The sequence below is a fragment of the Cupressus sempervirens genome, chromosome 6 (genome assembly GCF_028749045.1).
Source record: "Cupressus sempervirens isolate cs-2001-9-10 chromosome 6, ASM2874904v1, whole genome shotgun sequence".
NCBI classification, from domain to species: Eukaryota; Viridiplantae; Streptophyta; class Pinopsida; order Cupressales; family Cupressaceae; genus Cupressus; species Cupressus sempervirens.
The window spans coordinates 303,737,321-303,758,210 of record NC_143123.1 but is presented as its reverse complement, the minus strand read 5'-3'; the positions used below and the strand labels follow the sequence as shown (position 1 = coordinate 303,758,210).

The 20,890-nt window shown below is 34.9% G+C and overlaps 1 protein-coding gene across 8 annotated transcripts in view; it reads right to left on the bottom strand.

Moving 5' to 3' along the window:
- LOC149552410 (Polynucleotidyl transferase, ribonuclease H-like superfamily protein) overlaps window positions 1–20,890 on the bottom strand; it is a 252,443-nt gene that overhangs the window by 90,894 nt on the left and 140,659 nt on the right. For all 8 annotated transcript variants that reach the window (XR_016352920.1, XM_089787960.1, XM_089787964.1 and 5 more), the window contains exon 3: window positions 16,637–16,694. Coding sequence is in view for 7 of the 8 variants with exons in the window: in XM_089787960.1 (XP_089644086.1) it covers window positions 16,637–16,694 (58 nt within the window). In the remaining variant the exon portion in view is untranslated. The remainder of the gene's footprint in view (window positions 1–16,636; window positions 16,695–20,890) is intronic.

The following is a 20,890-nucleotide window of genomic DNA, read 5'->3' as shown; positions in this document are numbered from 1 at the left end:
TAGATATTTTCTAATTAAATTTAGTTTGCTTAAACTAAACTTTAGGCATATAATAATTAATTCTTTTATTAATTATTATGACGCAACCTAGGTTAGACCTTTTTAGGGTTTCAATCTCCTTTATAAGGATGATCTCTCTTTGTAATATTCATTTATTCACTTTTGATTAATAGCAATCTCTTTTTTGCTCATCAAGAATGTCTCATTTGTGGATCTAGGAATTCCACCCTCCATAGCTTTTGCTTCTCTCTTTCTATGACAGGTGTTTGCATGTAGGTGATTCTTGGGAGTTGTAGGGTTGTTCTTTCATCAACTTCAACACTTTTATATTAAGGAGTCTAACACTTTTTTAAGGTAATGTAGGAGTTCAGAAAATTGATATTCAGATGGACTCTTAAAATACATGTGTGACTACATAATTTTGATGGGCTACTCCAATTTACCTCATGAGGAAGTACCAATTTTTCACGAGAAAGTCGGAAGATCAATATAAAATTCAAAGGGAGCTCAACAGGCATCCTCAAGCAAAAAAAGCTCTAAGGGAGTAACTAGAGGACCTGACTTCTCAGGATTGTTGTTCAGAGGGAGAATTTTTGAAGTATGATCTCTTCTCTATAAGGGAAAAGTTCGAAGTAAATGTATTCTTCTCTGTGAGAAAGAATTTGAGGTGAAAGCCTTTGTACCACCCTCTGACTTGGTTCATGGTGATTACCATTTCGCATATGATATCTAATGAAACGTGACGATCTTTCATTGACATATGTAAACAAAAGGTAACCATCCTAAGATGATGTTCTTATAAATGGTAGACCTATTATCATGAAAAGCTTCATTAAGTTGTTGTCACAAAGTGCTAAAAGTCATGATAACAAATGTATCATGACAAACTTCATTAAGTTGCTGTCACAGGGTGCTGAAAGTCATGCTAACGAACGTATTATGATCAAACTTCATTAAGTTGTTGTCCCAGAGTGTCAAAGATCATAATAATTGTCATGATAGAGTTCATGACATTGTGATTTTCTATTAATCTGATTGACATAATTGTCCCGAAGAGCCCGAAATCAAATAACTTATTCTCTTGATAGACATCTCTTATTTGATGTCAGTGCACATATCAAAAGAATATAAGTATGATGAATATCATATGATTGATATTTCTTGTTGAATCATACTTCGGATTACATTGAAAGATAACATCTAAATTGACGAATATATTTTGATATCCTTAACTATGTCATTCCAAGAATATCACACTGAGATGATATCTCTTGATATACTTGAAAGAATAATGTGTTCTACAAATCCTCCGTAGCTAAGAGGGAGTGTTAAGGTTGTAGCTTCAGTCGGATTGGTTCGATCTAAGATACATTATTGTTATTGGTAAATCATCATTCATCATATGATTGATATTTCTTGTTGAATCATACTCGGATTAAATTGAAAGATAACATCTAAATTGACGAATATATTTTGATATCCTTAACTATGTCATTCCAAGAATATTGCATTGAGACAATATTTCTTGATATACTTGAGAGCATAATGTGTTCTACAAATCCTCCCTAGCTAAGAGGGAGTGTTAAGGTTGTAGCTTCAATCGGATTGGTTCGATCTAAGATACATTATTGTTATTGGTAAATCATCATTTCCTATATATATACTTATCCATGTTAAATAATATTATTGTATATAATAATATATAAATATATAATATTATATATATATATATATATATATATATATATATATATATATATATATATATATATATATATATATATATATATATATATATATATATATATCGTTATACATATTATTATTATTTATGTTAATATGAAATTATTAAATGATGATTACACCATAGAGACATGTCTCCTCCTCTCATATTTATATGAGATCCAGATTTGCATTTGGAACACATCAATTACAATGGTCATGTTATTACATTTGTAGAAAATGATCCATGTTACTTCAACACCAATCACCCAAGAAGCCTAGAGGGTTCCGTCCTCGGGTTTTAAAAATGAAAGCTATGAGCTTCCATATTTCTCAAAAAGAATCTGAAACAATCTCAATATCCAAGCATAATCTGAAATGAAAATAGCTTCTTTTTAATGCTCAATCTAAGACCCACATTTTCTTATCTCCCATCTTTCGATTTCTTCCTCTTTTGTCACCTTTAAACCTTTATAATATTAAAAAGACACTTTTAAATTATTTGGACTTAGCTGCCTAACAAATCATTTTAATATTTTTAAGTTTACTTGAATTTCCTAATGACCCAAAAAGGGAACATTACAGCCAGCCCAATTCCTTTTGTTGAGCTTGATCAAAAAACTTTAGCATGATGTGATCTTGAGGACAAATAAGAGAATTCATTACATGAGGTTGATTTTGATGAAAGGTCATTTGAATCACATAATTTGAAGAGCTTGTTGAAGGTCATTGAAGATATTATAGTTGCAACATTAGTGCCATAGTTAGAAAACTTGGACTTGCCCCAGAGTCGGCAAGGGGGAGTCGTGCTTGGACTCAGATTTAGCATCGTCACCACATTGAAAAACCAAATAAATTAAAAGATTTTTAATGATTTAAAACTTTTTTCATGAACCATTCAATCAATTAAGATCAAAGGCACAATAATGAGATAAATAGAAGCTACTTTGCATGCATACACAAGTTTACATTAATTGTGAATTTGTATAGGAAATAAGTTAACTGTTAAACTAGTTACTAAATAACACATCAGAAATCTGAAATATAAATAGTGTCACTATAAAAGTCTGCAATATTCATGAAGAATGAAATCCATGGAATCAAAAGTTCAAAATAAAAGCTAGATCCTAGAAGCCTAAGGCTTAGAGTATCCTATATCTTCCTGCTCACCTAAGATAGGTCATGGAAGATTCCGCATCCATCTTTTGTCCCTATGTCTGAGGCTTAACCTCAATGGATCCTCAACATACTCATTCTCATCATCCTCAAATCCCTCATGCTTAGCTAGAGTTATAGGACTTTTGCAAATCCTGGTAGGACTCGATGAGTCCCAAGATGATTTAGGCTTGCAAGGATTCTTCACCTTTGTTTACTGACTCAAGCGAGTCTTGGTGAGTCCTCCTAAGACTTGCAAAGTCCATGAACTCTGTTGACTAAGCAAGTCTCACAAACAGAACTCTGTTGCGGCCAACCAATACACAAAAGTAAACAAATAGCATTTTTTGATTTATATGCCTTCTCTAAGGCCTATAAAGGCCTCATTTGCAAAGATGTAGAAAAGAAAGAAAAAGGGCTTGGCAAAAGAATATAGGTGTTCAATAAAACATATTAGAAAATCGATTGGCTCTCATATATTGATTGTTGACTGTGTGTGCTCGTTTCTAGCTTGTATTCACACATTGAGAGGTGCTAAAAGAAGCATTTGGAGGAGGCCTCTACAAATTTCAGTTGCATTCCTTCATTTTTGGAGCAATTTTGAAGATATGAGTTATATTTTTGTGTTTTTTTCTGAATGTTTACATTCAAATTTCATATTTATTTTGTTTACATTTGTTTTGCTTTAGAATCTTAGATTTGTTACCTTTTATGCTGATGAAAAAACTTGAAAAAAAGCCCTATGCTGATGAAAAAACTTGAAAAGAAGCCCTTTCATTGGTTTTTTCTCTTATAGATGCTTATTTTTGCTATTTACCATATATTGCAAAAGAAGTAGCAAAATGTCTCAGCTTGAGGATAGTTCATCTAAGCCTCCATTTAACCTAGATGCGAAACTTGATCATGTAGCAAGGGATAAGGCTTGGAAACATGTCATCCCAGGCCTGAAAAAAGCAGTTATATGTTGGCAATGTGGTGTTAAATATAGTAGGGGAGGCATTAATAGATTGAGATATCACCTAGCACATATACCAGGACATGATGCTAAACCATGAACAAGAGCAACCTAGGATGTTACTCGAGAAATGGAAGCTTTGTTAGAATTGAGGAACATTGATGGGGGAGGGGGGGAGGTGAATCAATGTTCTCTGCTTTTCAAATAACTTAAACTGATTGCACAGCCATAAAGCAATAGCAATAAAATATAAACCACTAAACCACAAAGTAAACATCCATGAAATCATGACACCATGATTTTAGTGTGGAGACCGAGTTAAGGGAAATACCATGATGGAGATGAAACCCACAAATATTACTCTCTATAAGTAATTAACCCTTTTTAGTACAAAAGGCATGAATGCATAAGCATTCAGGCTTACAGTCTCTAGCACACTACTCAAATACAAAATGAGTAGGCTACAACCCAACTGACTACAATATAAGGGCTACAACCACATGATAGAACTGAATAGTAGCATCACTTGTGCGTGAACAATTCCTTGTAAGTGCAATCTGATCAACTTGTCTTTAGAAATCTTCCTTCTTACATATTCAGCATGTCAACAACACATCATCAAGTTCGCTCTTCTCATCACTTCAAAATCAATCTCTTGTACCTAATCTCTAGACTTATGCAAGTTGGCTCCAAAAAGTAGAGAATGCATAGAACATACCATAATTCAACACTCAAATCTTTATACTAACCTTAACCAAAGGTGTATATAATGTGATAAGGTTGGCTCAACCATAATTTATTATCAAAATGACCAGATTATTGATCGATCCAACAAAACTCTATATCTGCATAAACAGTCCTTTGTTAACCAAATACTTAGATCATTATACCTTTCACAAACTTCAACATCATAACTTGCAATCATAGGGATATATGTATCATAACCTATATAATCATCTTGTAACTGTGCTATGTAAGATTTTTTAGAATCTATTCACATAAATATACTCATACTTAGCTGAATTATTCAAGTGAACTTCAATATATCCAAAATCTAGTAGGTGGCCAAGATGGTAGAATGTAGTTGTCATCAATGATAGCATACAAAATGTCTCAATCAGTTTCTCTTACCAACAATCTCTCCCTTCAGTATTGATTGCAACACTTTGTGAAAAATGACCAAGTGTCAAACAAAATTACAAACTCCAAGAACTATAACAAAAATAGTAACTCCCCTTGAATTTAATAACTCAAATTTCACCCAAAACTCTCCCCCTTTGACATCAACTGCAAAGGCAAGGACCTCAAACAAAATTTGCCTACCCAAATCCTATAGCTCTACAGATATACTTAAGTATAGCAAATTATACTTACAAAATTTTCAAAATGTTTGAATAACTGCTCCCAAGAGCTACCAACTGAGCATTCCAAGTCTTTCTCATATTTTCTTCTCTCTAGATCTATCCACAAATTGCAAATGCTCATTTCTCAGCCTCAATTGGGTTCGATGGACTTAGATGATCAGATGCTTTCTCTTCTTCTTCAAGTCAACTCCACAAGATGTCATGTTTTTGTACAATTAGGTCCCTCAAATCTTTGAACCTACCCTTCATTCTTATTCTCTCAACTTCAAGCGTTTTGATTTTGTCATTAATCTTTAGAACTTCAACTTCATGATCAGAAGCAAGCTCCTTCAATGAGTCAAACTGCTTTGAAATATTTCAAAATTGAATTTCACTTTCGTTAATGATTTTGTGCATGTTGTTAATGATTTTGTGCATGTCTGCTACATGAATGGAAAAATCAATGCATAATTTTTGAACTTTGTTTCCCAAAGGGATAGCGTCTTTCAATTGATTATCTACAACATCTAAAGATATCTTATCTATCTCAACTAGTGAACACAAGTGATTGAAATAGTTTGTCATAATCTCATTATGCACATTCACTGTCAAAGTGCGTATTAAAAGTATCCAAGAATCCTTTTAGTTGACTAGATGAATGCTCATTAGGTTCCGATTTGTGAACTGGAATGGTTTTAGTTAGAACATTTGCAGCTCTGGACAATAGTTCATTTCCCTTCTCATATGATCTCAACAAATGCTTCTTAGCCTTAGCACCATTGCAGAAAAATTCATCAACAGATCTTCAACAAGTGTATCCAATTCAATTGGACCTTAACTTTCATTTCAGTGATGTCTTTCTGTTTCATGTCTATAGTATCTCTTGCTTCTTCAACTGTATCATCCTTTACTAACTCATCAATCTGTATATCTACTTGAACTTCCTTTGTCTTAATCTTAGCTCCTTCGTGTTCACCAACATGCACATCTCCCTCTACAATTTTCTCATTATCAATCACAATTGGTTTGGCATCAGTATTTCTTTTCTCATTCATAAAATCCTTTATTTCCTCTCATAAAAAATTTACAATTTTGAACTCTGAGTATATACTTCCATCATCTTCAATCGTATTTAATGAAATAGGAACTCCTAAAATAAAGAAACTAGGTTCTCATACTATGGAATAAAATTTTGTATCAATTTCATCTATTGTTACCTTCAGCTCCTTTGTTGGTGGTATTCCACACCGATTGTCCAGTAGAATCTTGCTAATTGCTTCCTCAATTATCTCATCTATCTTTCCACACATGAGCATATTTATTCTTTTCTTAGTCAGTAGCTCCTTCTTGGCTTCCTCAAGAAGTAGCTTCAACTCCTCATTTGGAAAAATTGTACACGTCTTATTAAATACTCCTATTATTTTCCTATCCTCTTCAAGTGCAATCATTCTCCATTCTTCAATTTTAGCAAGCAAATCATCAAGGATCTCCCCTTTGATCTCTACAAGTGCCCAGCTGAACATATTTAAGTACTCAAAAGTACCTTCCTCTAATCTCCTTTGTTCAACTTCATCAAAAGTGTGATAGTGCATTTTCAACTAAACTAAAAAAACACGCTTAACCAATTTGTCCAATATATTATCAATTGGTAAATGAGACTTACCAAATATAGACAATAAATTAGACTTTGGATATACAGACAGTAAATTACCACGACCTGGATTAACCCTATTGGGGGTCTGCACTTTCTTGAGATCTAGGATGGGGTTATTGTGCATCCCTTCTACTTGAGTCAGCGTTGGAGTCACACCCTGTACATTTCTCTGGGGTCCTTCAGAGTCGGATCTCACTAGCTTCAATGCCAAACAGATCACCACTTGACAAGAGATGACCTTACTTGTCACCTTTGCACCTTATCTAAGACTGCGACTAAAACTGGGACCAATTTCATCTTCTAGTTTCCCATGTACTATGAGATTGGAGGCAGGTTCCACTACTTATTCAAAGATTGTAGATCCCTGTTAGCCTTTATCAGATATTTTGACCAATAGTTTTTAGCACTTTACCTCTGAGAGACCTCACAGCTCCGTGACCACATTTTACAACTCATGTTTCCTCAATGTCAGGCCTTGGATCAGCTCATACCGCCTTTTTCCCACCCATGTCCCCCTCTAGGGGCACGAAGCGGTCACTTGCTACACCTCTCTCCAAGCACATCAGATCTATTAGACCCCATTGTGAATTCACCAAACAGCAGCACCCTACCTCCAATGTTACTCAGAGATGTGCCCAAACCCGTGGTGGAAAAGTCAACACCCTACCTCTAGTGTTACCTTTGATTTATATTTATGTGTACGTACATAAATATGTATTATAATGATGTGGTGGAAAAGTCAACCAAAAACCATTTGAGGTACGCATTATTTTCAATTAAAATGATTAATGTTTTAAATGTTTATTTAATAGCTCATGTGGGTCCATTGATTGTATCCCGATGTTCAAGTCGCTAGGTTCTCAACTATAGTGATTTCAAGATTCATACCCATTTGCCCATTGATGGTGATGCTCCTGTGCCCAATTCTTTTCTGACAATGCTTCCACCCCTTCGACGTGCTTCCTACAAGGAAATTCTCCGCAATTTAATCATATTACCATAATAAGTTATTTAATCAGAAATAATCCGAACGGCTAACAGCCTTTTCAATTCCATGAATTCATGATAAATAATCAACTGGCATGTTATCTTCATATGAAATTATAACGATTAACCATCTTACTATTTCACAGGATTATAACAAATTTAAGTATCAACTGACTTCATGTGAACCTCAACAGCTATATGAACATTTTAAATTAAGTCAAAAATTGGGATGCAACAATGTTGATCACTCACCTAAATGGAGTTGAGCTCAGTTTTCACCATTTGTAAAGATTCAGTTTTGTGTTGCAGCAGTTGGTAATGTTCCTGTGTCCACAGATTTTGACGTGGCTACACCTATGATTGATACAGTTGGCATGAGTGCATATGGTTCTCCGGTAGCTACGTCTCTTCAAGGGATTGTTGATCATGATTCTAGTCTAGTTTATATTAAATGGGTGGGGACCAGGATGAAGATATTTCTTGTGGGGTATTCTTCTGGTGATATTCTCACTCCTACGTCATCAGCACAAGTTTTGCGTGCTATACTACAGGTTATGTTGTTGGTCCTGATGATGTTAGTGGTATGCAGTTGGTTCAATGTTAACAGGGGTGTCATATACTACTTCATTTGGGATCTAGGTGGAGGTTGGAATTCGCTATGATTGTTGGATTGCTTGAGGGCAAGCAATCTCAAGAAGGGAGAACTGTAATGTCCCCATTTGTTGCAAGCATCAGAATTTCAGGGATTAACCTAATATTGGATCCTCGTAGGCTAATGAGGATGTTTAGAGGGTCTTCTAAGGATTGATTCATCTCTAACATGTAGGGATTTATGGATTTGGCCTTTGTTCGATATCATTTGGACTCCATTTTCTAGTAAGTCAGGAGTAATACAAATGGACCCTTTCTATTTTTTTTAAGTGTATTTGGTCACATGGGGAATTATGAGGAGAGATTCCTAATTTAGACAGCATGGCAATCAGACAAGTATGTAAAGAGATAATAAAGTTCAAGTGACTAAGTGATTTATTTAAATATTTTAACCTTATTATAAAGTTATAAAGTAACTAAGTGACTAAAAGACAAAATTGGCTTTTTACCCCACATTGCCTAGTTGTTTGTCTTCCCTCATATCAAGGTTATAAAAGCGTGGAGCTACATTGAGATTGACACCATGAGATATGTTATTATCCAAAATATAAAAGGTTGCTTAAATGTAACTAAATTACTCTTGAGGACGAAACCCCTTGGGATAATTGGAGAAGTTGGACATAACCCCAGCCTCTCGTTCAAGTCTTTATTTCAGAAGTGGAGTGTAGTACGAGAAATCATATTACATGGAATTCACTCCAAGTAAGTTATTAGAAAATAGGAGTAGTTGTGCATTCTGAAACTAATGGACATTAGCATAGATTGATTCTCAATATAGGGAGAAGTGTATAGTATAGCAGCAAAGAAATCACAGGGGTGTTAGTATCAACGTGATTGACTGTCAGCAGCATGGAACTCGATAGAATATTATCCATCATTGTCGCAACTAAAGGAGACTATAGCGTTAAGCGTTTGGGAGGAATGGCATTTGATTTATGAGAATGGATACCCAATTCAGCAGGTAGTGCATTATCAGTTGGGTGCATTAAGTTAACAGTAGGGTGTGGCATATTAAGATAATATCTTATACTTTCTATAATACTCAACTACTTGTCTGTAGTCCGTCTTTCAGTCTAGATAGGAATGTTTCCTATCATGTCTCTTTTGTCTTCAGTCCGGATAGGAATGTTTCCTATCCTGTCTCTAGTTTTGTTTCTAATTTTGTCTTCAGTCTACGTTGTTTCTTTTAGAAACAACGTCCTTGTAATTCTTTATAAGGAACACATTTGTTCCTCTGTTAATCAATCAATCATCCGGAAATCCGTTAATCTACCAACTCTTCTTGAATCTTGTAATATGGTATCAGAGCTATTACTTAAATTTTTTCGAAAAAATTTATAATTTCTTCGTGAAATTATTTGTTTAAATTTTTTCAAAATTATTTCTGTCGAATTTCTCTAAAACCCGCATAGGGTTTTCGGCCTAGAATAATTCCCGAACTCGGGTCTGCAACTCGTGTGGGTTTGGCGTCCATTTTTTTTCAGGGTTTGGCATTTTTTTTTCAGAGTTTGGCGTCCGGTCTGCTCGGTTCAAAAAGACTGAACAATTTTTCCATGCACATCGATCCTTGAAGAAAAATCTGCCATTTTTTATCAAGAAATCTGAAGTTTTTTCAAGCTTTTTTTAGCTAGGGCCGGTTTTTTTCGAAACCCTAATTTTTGGGGTCGAAAAAATATTTTGTTTGCAAATTCTTGGTGGGTTTTTCGAGAGCTCAACTGGGTTGTCGTCCGTTTTTTTGGGTGCCTCGATTTTTGTGTCTCGATTTTCGAGCCAGCAGATCCAAAAAATGATAGCAGATTCCTTTCGGGTTTTTTGAGCTCTCTTTTGGGTCATTCTCTGATTCTTCTAGATCTTTCGTATTTTTGCCTCGAAGAACGTGCATTCACAAATTTTCACAGTTTTTCATTGAAAAATGTGCCATGGCATCTCTGACAAATATTTTGCTCGAGCATAATTCCAAATTCAATAGTCGCAATTATGGAACCTGGAAGCAGCGCATCATCGCAATCTTCGAATATCGAAACACCGATCAACTTGTTTTGGGTGTTACGCAGCGTCCGACTTCTCCGGGTCCTGATCAAGATACATGGGATCTGAACAATCGAGAGGCAAAATGCTTCCCAACCAACAACACAAGTTGTCGAGCTTCCTGATCAAGGCGAAGCTGCATTTTTCGCCTTCTGAATTTGTTTCTGTTTTTCTCGGTTTGTTGATTTTCTCCTCAAAAATCATTACAAGTTGTCTGTAATATGCAAGGTTGTGTGAGATTCTGGGTTTTACCGTTTTTTCCACAAAAACAAAGTTTTGTAATTGCAACTTATTTTGAGTCATAGCACTCTTCAGGCAAAGCTTCTTGGTTTCAACATTCTATAGATCCAGGAAGGGTCTCAATTATCACAAAATGTTCCGACATCCGTACGTTGATCATTAAGGGAGGGTATTAAGATAATATCTTATACTTTCTATAATAGTCAACTACTTGTCTGTAGTCCGTCTTTCAGTCTAGATAGAAATGTTTCCTATCCTGTCTCTTTTGTCTTCAATCCAAATAGGAATGTTTCCTATCCTGTCTCTAGTTTTGTTTCTAATTCCGTCTTCAGTCTACGTTGTTTCTTTTAGAAACAACGTACTTGTAATTCTTTATAAGGAACACATTTGTTCCGAAGGCTTCAATAGCTTACAGGGGTTCACAGTCATCATAAGGGGTGCCAGCAACTACTTTCAGCAGCCCGATAACACATAGCAAACAAGACTCCCTTGTACGTGCGTTATTGGCCATGGCATTAGACATTCAGTCCGGTCACAGCAATACCAATATTAACTGCCGTAAGTGACAGGGAGGAGATCACAGACCAAACACCTTCATTACCAGGGTCGGCTCCAACAGTTAACACAGGGGTAGCAGTGGCAGTGGTGTGGAGGGTACCTGAAGTCATACTCACACAAGGGCAGACCCAATTGGAGGCGTACTGGCAGCCACACCTCAATTATCATCCAGGTTCCATTTTGTTAGTTCTGTATGCATTAGGTAAACATCCATTCTCTGATTTGTGTAGACGTTCAGTATATTCATATGTATGAAATTTGGGTAGTCTATTACCCATTGTTTACCTCTGATACACATTATGAATGCTGAAACTTCTACCGTACATGTTGTTACATTGTTAATTCTCTATATTGTGGTGGGATTGCATTAGCTGGGTAAATCAGTCAGTTATCAAATTAAATATATTCTGAAAGAGAACAGCAGTTGCCCTTGCTGTACGTGTTCAGTTCCTTACAGTGGTATCAGAACTTTCATACCAGGCTGCACACAAACTGTTTGACAAAATTCTGCTAGTCCAAGTTTGAATTCTTTGATAAAACCAAGCAGGGATCCTTACACAATTTACATAGCATGATAAAAGTGGTTGTGACATGATTTATGTAATCATATGGTAATGTGATTATGACACAATTATGCAAAGACAAGGCTAGGTAACAATACACAATATGAGTATATGACTAAGAACTCAACATCATAATGTGATATGCATGACGGCAGAAATGCAGATATGACATTGACCCATATGCATATGTGTATGATAGTATGATGTTGCTGTTATCTATATAGGCATGACAGTTTATCATTGTTGTGCATATGTATTTGGCAGAATCAGGTATTAATTATCATGGATGTATGTATGGAGGGTGATGGATATATGAATGTGGAGTATGTGAATACAGGTGCTCACCATCTGAATGAAATGCATATTATGAAGCTGATTACAAGATGATGAGTGGCTTCAACTGATCATCAAGTCATCAGTCACTCATATAGTCAATATGCTATGGTGAGCTTTATAAGTGATCTTCTACGTCGCTCTCATAGTGGATGTATGGCATGGTGATAGTCTTGCTCCTCAATCATCACAACCTTATTGCTTTGTTCCAAAAATGTAAATTATGTAAAGGGGACAAAATATGGCAACTCCTTGTCTAAATTAAATTTATGCTCATTTCAGAATGTTGGGGAATATCACAATCTCCCCTCCTTCAAAAATGCCTGCCCTCAAGCATTTGACTTCTCTGATCTGGCAGATAATTTCTGGTAATTGAGGAAATGTCTGAGGGTACCACCTTTTTACTTGAATATCTCAATTGCTCATGTTTCTTTGTCTTTCATGAAGATGGCCTCCTTAAGCTTAGATAAGATGCTACAGCTGACTGTGTTTAGGAAGACGTTTCTTAGGGAGTGTGAGGATTGTTGGACACCACTGTTAGTGTTCTAAGTAGGGGGTTCTATGCATTTGTCTGGAGCTTAATCTGCATGTAATCCATGCAGCACATATTTCTGACCTTGTACCTTGAGTTGGAAGGTTTGGTGTGCAAAATCTTGTTTGAAGCACCCTATATGCTTCATCCATGGAATGTCACAGATCATATCTATACTTCCTAGTCCGAGAATGTGAAATTGGCTTGAAGAGGAGTGGTCTCTTATAGTAAGAGCGAGTGTGGGAGTTATGGTAACACTTTTTAGAGATGTCACATCTGCCATTATGATGTCAACACCCATATACTTGTGGCTAGGTACATAGTTATGATGTCAGCCCATTTTTGGCTAATGAATTTATGAGTGCATCCTCTATCTATTAGTACTTTTATGTCTTTTCCATCTAAATGACCTCTAACATGGAATGTATGAAAGAAATCCTTGTCTGAATTCTCTTCATTGATTGTACTGAATTCTTCTTCAATTTGGAAAAAGGAATTGTCATAAACTATGTTTGCTTTAAATTATAAAAAATGGGCTGTCTGTGGTATCAAATTTATTATTACCCTTAGGTTTTAGGGTTTTTTCATGTCTTTGATAATGCACTCCAGTGTGTTCTCTCCCTTTAAAAGGAGGTGTGAGTACTTCCTTAGGTGGAATCTCTTTTTTCCCATCTTTTTATCATTCTTTTCCCATCTGTGATGTGATGAAGGGGGTCAGACGTATTGAAGTTTCCTTCTTCCCCTTGGGAGATGATGGAATTTTCTTTTTGGAAAAAGAAACCTATGTCCATCGAGTTCACTTGTATCATAAATCTTGGGTTTATATTTTTCAAACCTGTATTCCCTGTACAAGATCCTTGAGAGCAAGAGGGAGTTCCACTATAAGACATTGTCCTTGAAGAGTGGACATCATTTCGTTTGAAATTTGACTTTGCTGATGAAAGGTGGAGTTTTTCTGCCTTTCTTTTCACAACTGAATTTCCTTCAGAGGGTAGGTGTTTCATTCTTTGGTTTTCTGGTGGTGAAAAGTTGGGAAGTCCTGGATGGGAACTTGACCATTTTGGACTTCCATTTTGTGATTATTCTTCTTGCTCGGTCTGTGCTTCATTGCTCTCATTTTCTCAAGTGAGTGTAGCATGAGTTAATACAGTTATCAATTGGGTGAGTCTGTTTTGTAGTTCCATTTGTTCATTTAAGACTTGGTCGACTTTGTTACTAATGTTTCCTTCCTTGCTCATTTGTGTATTTTCTTTCTTTCTTGTTCTTCTTCTACTGTACGTTATTTTTTTGTTATTCATTCACTTCTTAGGGAAGAAAGATGATTTTTTTGTCATTCATTTGTGTATTTTGTTTCTTCTTGTTCTTCTACCGTATGTTATGATTTTTTTGTCATTCATTAACTTTTCCCCTTTTTCTAAGTATGAGACACTACTTAAATTCTTCACAATATAATGAATATAAAGACAAATTCTCAATGGTTCTGCTATTTATCTAATAATTGAATGAGGCTTAATTCCAAATGCATGCGCAATATAGTTTAGTTTATATACAATTAATTATGATTGCATAACAATCTAATTAGACAGATATATTTGTTGTTTCTGATATATAGGAATTCTATGCAATAACCAAGGAGAAATCTCAGTACCATGTATTTTTTGTTGTCTCTGATATGTGATTAAGAATATGCAAATTATACAAGTCGTCTCTGGTATATCCTTCTATTTATGTTCTGAATAATGTTTATAGGCTGTCCAAAATAGCAACAACAATATGATCTAATAGTGATGTCATCTCTGCCTGTAACTGTATTTGCTTGTACCGAATGGATGCCAAAGGCAATCTGCTCTATTACAGAGTGATCCTGGTAGGATACAATAAATAAGTTCTCTCCAATCATGCCTTGATCGATGTTACGATGGTCATAATGTATGTGTGTTGTGAAAGGATAGGACAGAAATGTAGATATTACAGCAACCTTTCTGCATGTGTATGATAGTATGATGTCGCTGCTATGTATATGTGCATGACAGTTTATGACTATTATGCATATGTGCATGCCGAAATGCAATTACGATCTATCATGGATGGATGTATGCAAGGCGATGGATGTATGAATGTAAAGTATGTGAATGCAGCTTGCTCAATATCTTAATGAACAGCATATTATGAAGGTGATTACAAGATGATGGGTGGCTTCAACCAATCATCAAGTCATCAATCCCTCATATAGTCAATACGCTGTGGTGAGTTTTCTAAGTGATCTTCTAGGTCACTTATAACTGGCATCATAGTCATGTTGTCTACATGGTGGATGGATGGTGAGGTGATTGTCCAGCTCCTCAATCATCACAACCTTATTGCTTTGTTACAAAAATGCAGATTATGTACACGGGAGAAGGCATGTCAACACCTTATCAAACTTAATTAAAATGTATACTGATTTCATAATGTTTTGGATATCACAAAGAATAACAGGAAAACAACTTAAAAAATGGAAGCAACTAAATATTTAATAAACTTACGGTTTTGTTGCATTGAATATATTCTGGTACATACCCTAGATCCAATACCTCAAGCCAGACAATGATGACATCGGCAAACAATCACACCAAGTCTGATATTATTCTTATCAGCAATGAACCAGTATTTCATAAATCTGATAATGCAACAATAACCATGATCTGTCAATGCCTAGAATTGCCAGGCAACCAAACTCAAACATCTAGCTAGGGGAATATAATATTTTCTGATGAAATGTTGTGAGCTAATTCAATTGTGAAATCTGAAATAATTGCAGAATTTTCCAAATCTGAATCTGTCCAACCTAACATCGTCTCCTAAAGTAATTTATTTCTGTAGGAAACATGGTATGCCTGGCTGTAGACAGGAGTAATGCTGAGGTATAGTGTCAAGATAGTTGAATATTTCAGATCTCCACCTTATTCATTAATAACAATTGAACACTGTCGTATCCATTGCTGCAAATTAAAGAATGAATTTGTTTTGTAGTATTCTGTCAAAGAAAATAATTAATTGCTATGAAGCCCAATGCAATCCCTCTGTGAAATTGTTTATATATTATGCCTTTGGGTAAGCTTCCACACCTATGGCTATAAGCATTCAGATCTATAAAGGATTTCGTCTTCACAAATACTTCCTGTCAAACCCTAGTCTAAGAGCATTGGAGTGCCAAAGATGAATTCTCCAAATAATAATGATTCTTCCTCAAACTCCACAGACACTTTAAAGGGTTGCAAGTATCTTTTTTTTTTTGATAAAATATTTTCCCACTTTAATGTTTAATTATTCACTCATCCAATGCAGCATCCACCTCTAGGAAATTAATAATGATTTAAATAGGTGATCTTCCACACCTATAGGCATTCAGATCTATAAAGGATTTTATCTTCACAAATACTTCCTGTCAAACCCTAGTCTAAGAGCAATGGAGTGCCAAAGATGAATTCTCCAAATAATAATGATTCTTCCTCAAACTCCACAGCCACTTTAAAGGGTTGCAAGTATCTTTTTTTTTGATAAAATATTTTCCCACTTTAATGTTTAATTATTCACTCATCCAATGCATCATCCTTTAATATTTTAATTTTATTAAAAAACCATTCCCCCTAACCTCTTCCATTAAAAATCTGATGTACTACTATGTTCTGCTATCAATTTTTAAAAGAAGGTGCTGTTTTTTCTGAGTGATTTAGTAACAGGTCCTTGTCAAATTTGGTAAGAGTATTTCATTATGTTTGAAGGTCAATCTCATTCATGTCTACAGAAAGGTTGGTCACATGACAAGAGACTCAATATATCATTTCAGAAATGTGAGTCTGGAATATGACTGATAAAATTATTTATTTAAACATGATAATATCATAATAGAGAACCAATTCAGAATGAACATACCAAATCTCGCAAGTTGTCTGCAATTGAGTTAACATTTGACTGCGTTCGTTTCAGCACACTGAGATGATTTCGAATCCCAAATTTAATTAGAAAGAAGCATCAGTTTCAGTTCTAAAAACTCCTATGAAATCACCTCCAAAAAATTGCCAGAGAGAAACAAGCATTCAATCACACCTACTTAAAGCAATGCATTTGAGGTTTTTACGACTTCCAAAATGTAAATGAAAGGAAATGTAAACCTACAAACAGATTTAAGAATCATTTGCTCACATAAGAATTCTAGACAGCCAAATACCTATATACTAACAGTAACTGGCAAACAGTTACAGAAATGATAATTTCATAAAACATTTCATGGTACCTTTAATTGTATAAACCCTTGGGGTAGTTATCATATAATACAGGATCAAGTTCTAAATAAAAAATTGTGGTCATTTCCATTAGCTGCACTTGCTGTCGGGTTTTCCTGCTTTACATGGTAGGCTTCTTAGTATTTGACATAATTCTAATGTACATTGACATAAAAGATCCAATTCATGATAGTTCTGGCTGGGGGTATGATGTTTCATTAGGCAGTTACAAATTTATGATTGTAATAAGAATTTAATGGTCCCGCCATGTGACCAAAATAAATTTGAGATAAACAGAACATAATGTGTCATTGCCCAAGGTTCGGTACTCTGAAGCCAAATCATCGACTAACTAATTTACTTTGCCAATTGGATTGAATGATTGGACATATCACTCGCAAGATTTTGCCTCAATATCATTCTCATAATAAGCTAGAGGATAATAATGCTTCCTTCTCATTGTTGTTTAGATGTTCCAAGAACCATCCATGTATCCTTTACAGGATAAACACTAATATTAGTCTTTAACCATTTGAGCAAACATTCCATTACTGTCATTTTAAACAAGTTCAAGTAAAATGGTGGTTGTATAGTCTTGGCTAATTTTATGAATAGTTGTGCTTGAGAGTGTACATATCAAGGCTCTAAATACCACAACCTATAAACCCATCCACAAGGTTAAATTGGCAATGCCCGTTTGGGAATGTTTTGGGAGCATTGGAAAATGGAAAAAGTCACAAAACATTTTCTTCACCTCCTTAGAATTTAATATTTTGGGATAGGTATTATTTAATTATTGATGTGAACTTTATGATCACTCCGACATGCAGAATAAAACACCAAGGATGCTTTCTTCTCTTTTACAAGGAAACTTATAAATGCCAAACAATGTAACAAATGTGTGATCAAATGAAGCAATCCCAAGGTTTACAGCATACTAGCAACTTATGTTGGATATAAGTCAATTTATATGATGTGATATGTTGGTTCTCCCAAAAGGATTTACACTATTCTTTCATGAATCTATGAACTTTCTTCAAATAGAGAATGATTTTGCAATTTAGACTCTTCAACTAATTCTCTCAAGGGTTTTGAAATAAAATGCAAAAAGAAATTGACTTTAAAGGTCTAATCTACTTCTATAATGTAAGAGACTTATTGCTGACTTAGGTGAAACCGAACCAAGCTTTGCTTTGCCAACTGGCACAACTATGCAAAGATGATGCAATCTCCCAAGGGTATGTAAAAGGTTTTCAAATCACTTGTGCAAATCAACACCATAAAACATATGAATCAATGAGCATAGAGCAATTGAAGATAAGCTTTAGAATGAGTTTTGCAACTTGCAATCAACAAATTACAAATGGTATGAACATAAGAGGTTTCACCATTAATCAACAGCAATATCTACCATTCAACTACTCAACATTAACAATGTCTAACTAATTGAGAAGTAGGAAACCATGCTAACACCCAAAATAACACAAGTATTCACCAAGCTACAATGAATTTGCAAATATTTTGGTAATATTTTGGCAATAATTTAACAATGAGTCTCTCTACTTCTTACAAATGAAATGAACAAGCCTTCTTTCAATTACAAAAAAGGGCACAGATTGATTCAAGATCAACGACCAAGATAATTATAAGTAACCCTAGTTAGGATTGACTATAACTACCATCTGCAATCATTAAATGCTAGCTAATTTAGAATAAGGCATCCTTCATGGGCGAATAGGAAAATTTCATGCCACCTAGGATCACAACAAACTTTGTTTTAGAAGGATACATTCCTTATCCTTGATGGTAAATTCAATGCATATGGTCACGATAATGATGTGGAATCATTTGACTGACTCAAAATGGGTGGAAACCACATCATCTTTCTTATCTTGAGATATTTCTTACTTATCATCATGAATTCTTTTGTATTTCAAATGACATCACCTGATAACATTTCCATTCTTGGTTAGTTCTTCTACAACTATCTTTCTTCGTGGTGGTTTTCTCCTTTGAATGATCATCTCCTTGACTTTCCTCAAACTTCAAATTGTCTTTCTTGTGTTTCTTCATCTTGAACCTCCTTACTTTTTATCTTCCTTATTTGGTTGTGAACTTGGCCCATAGCACTTGCATTTCTATTATCATTTTGATTTCCACTCTTGATTTCAACCTTTGATCTTCTTCTTTTGCTTGATGAGCTGCTTTAAATTACCTTTGTATTGAAACTCCTTGTGGGGTTTTCCACTTTGATCTTGATGTTGTAATCATCTCCATGTTGATTTTTGGATTCCAAAGGAAATCCATGTATCATTTAGCATTCTCCACTCATATCAATTTGGTCGCTTAACATTTCCTTTTGCAAACTTGATCCTAGAGTTAATTATCACCAACATATTGATGTCTTCCCTCTTCCTTACATGATTTGTGTAACACCTCCTTTCTATTGTTCACAACACAATGTTGTTGTTAGCCTATTTTCCCATGGTCTTGTAAGCCAAACAGGACATAAGAGGAACTTAGAGGCCATTTGGCCTAGGCAGTTTTAGTTGCAGTTCTTTCCAAGGTGATTTAATGAAGTTTTAAGCATAGTTAATATTTATAGTAAGTCACTCTAGGGATGATTAGACAACTAGTGGCAGTAACATGTCAATTATAATAGTTTAAAATCAACAAGAATTTTAATTTATCATTGATAAGATTTATTATGCTTTAATAAAGTTGTTTTATGAAGTTAAATTTAATAATTGAACTTAATTAATGCATTGTCTACAGTTTGTGAGAAATATTTAAATTAAATGGTCCCTTTTATTTTATAACACATTAAAGACATAAAATAAAAGTTATGGGGGACTTAAGTGAAGAAAAATCATGTTACATGGCATGGAAATGTCAAAGAAAAAGCAATCACAAAAAAATCAGAGCCAAAAAGAAGCTGCAAGAAAATAAGGATGAAAAAGCACGAATCCCGAAATTATAGGAAAGTGCAAAATAGTGCTTTTGGTTGTCCCACATTGTCAACGTGAGTGATTGAGCTCTTAGAAGGTGTTATAAAAGATATTAAAGAGATCTCTTTCAGCGTGCTTGGATAATATATAAAATTGGTAAAATTGTGGAGATTTTCTCTTGTGGGCTTCAAGGACAAAATCCATCTATGCTGACATTCTTCTCATTGTTGAGAGACACAATCAGAAGGATTTGAGGATTTTAAGGTACAATCAGAGTGTTCTCTCAATTGATGTGATTGCAAGTTACCAATCAGTTAGAACATAGGTTATAAGGTTTTGAGTAGAAATTAATGTTCTTGCATTCTAATAGCTGATTGAATCCTCTGAGGTCTATATTTGTAATTTATCTGAGATATTTGTGAGTTTGAGAATGCCATACAAGCTGGAATTTGGTTTATTGGAGCTGTACAGGGCCAGAAGTTGCTACAATAGAGCTGTACCAGCTTATAAATATTGCTAGAGATGATGTTTTAGGATAAGTACATGTTACAAGAGAAGCATTGGATTTGCAGGCCGACTAGAGGCAATATACAGTCATTACACTATAGCCAATCTGCCGTACTATAGCAAGGAGTGCAGCATATGTTCCCGTCATACCTTGGTACAGTACGTGGGTTTAAAGGATGAATAACAGCTGTTAGTGTAAAACTGAACTGCATTTGTGTCCATAACAGCGAGCAGTGGTATGCAAGATCAATAATGTAATTGTCGATGTATTCGATCAGAAATATTCATGTATGTCTTGTGACACTTTAGGTTTGGTTATTTTATTTGAGCATATTGCTATAGAATGGGATACTGTTTTCAATTTGTAAATGAGGCAATATATGCTAAATTTCTGAGCCAATAGTACAGTTGTTCTTTGCTGCTGTAGCTTGCATTTTATTATTGATAAA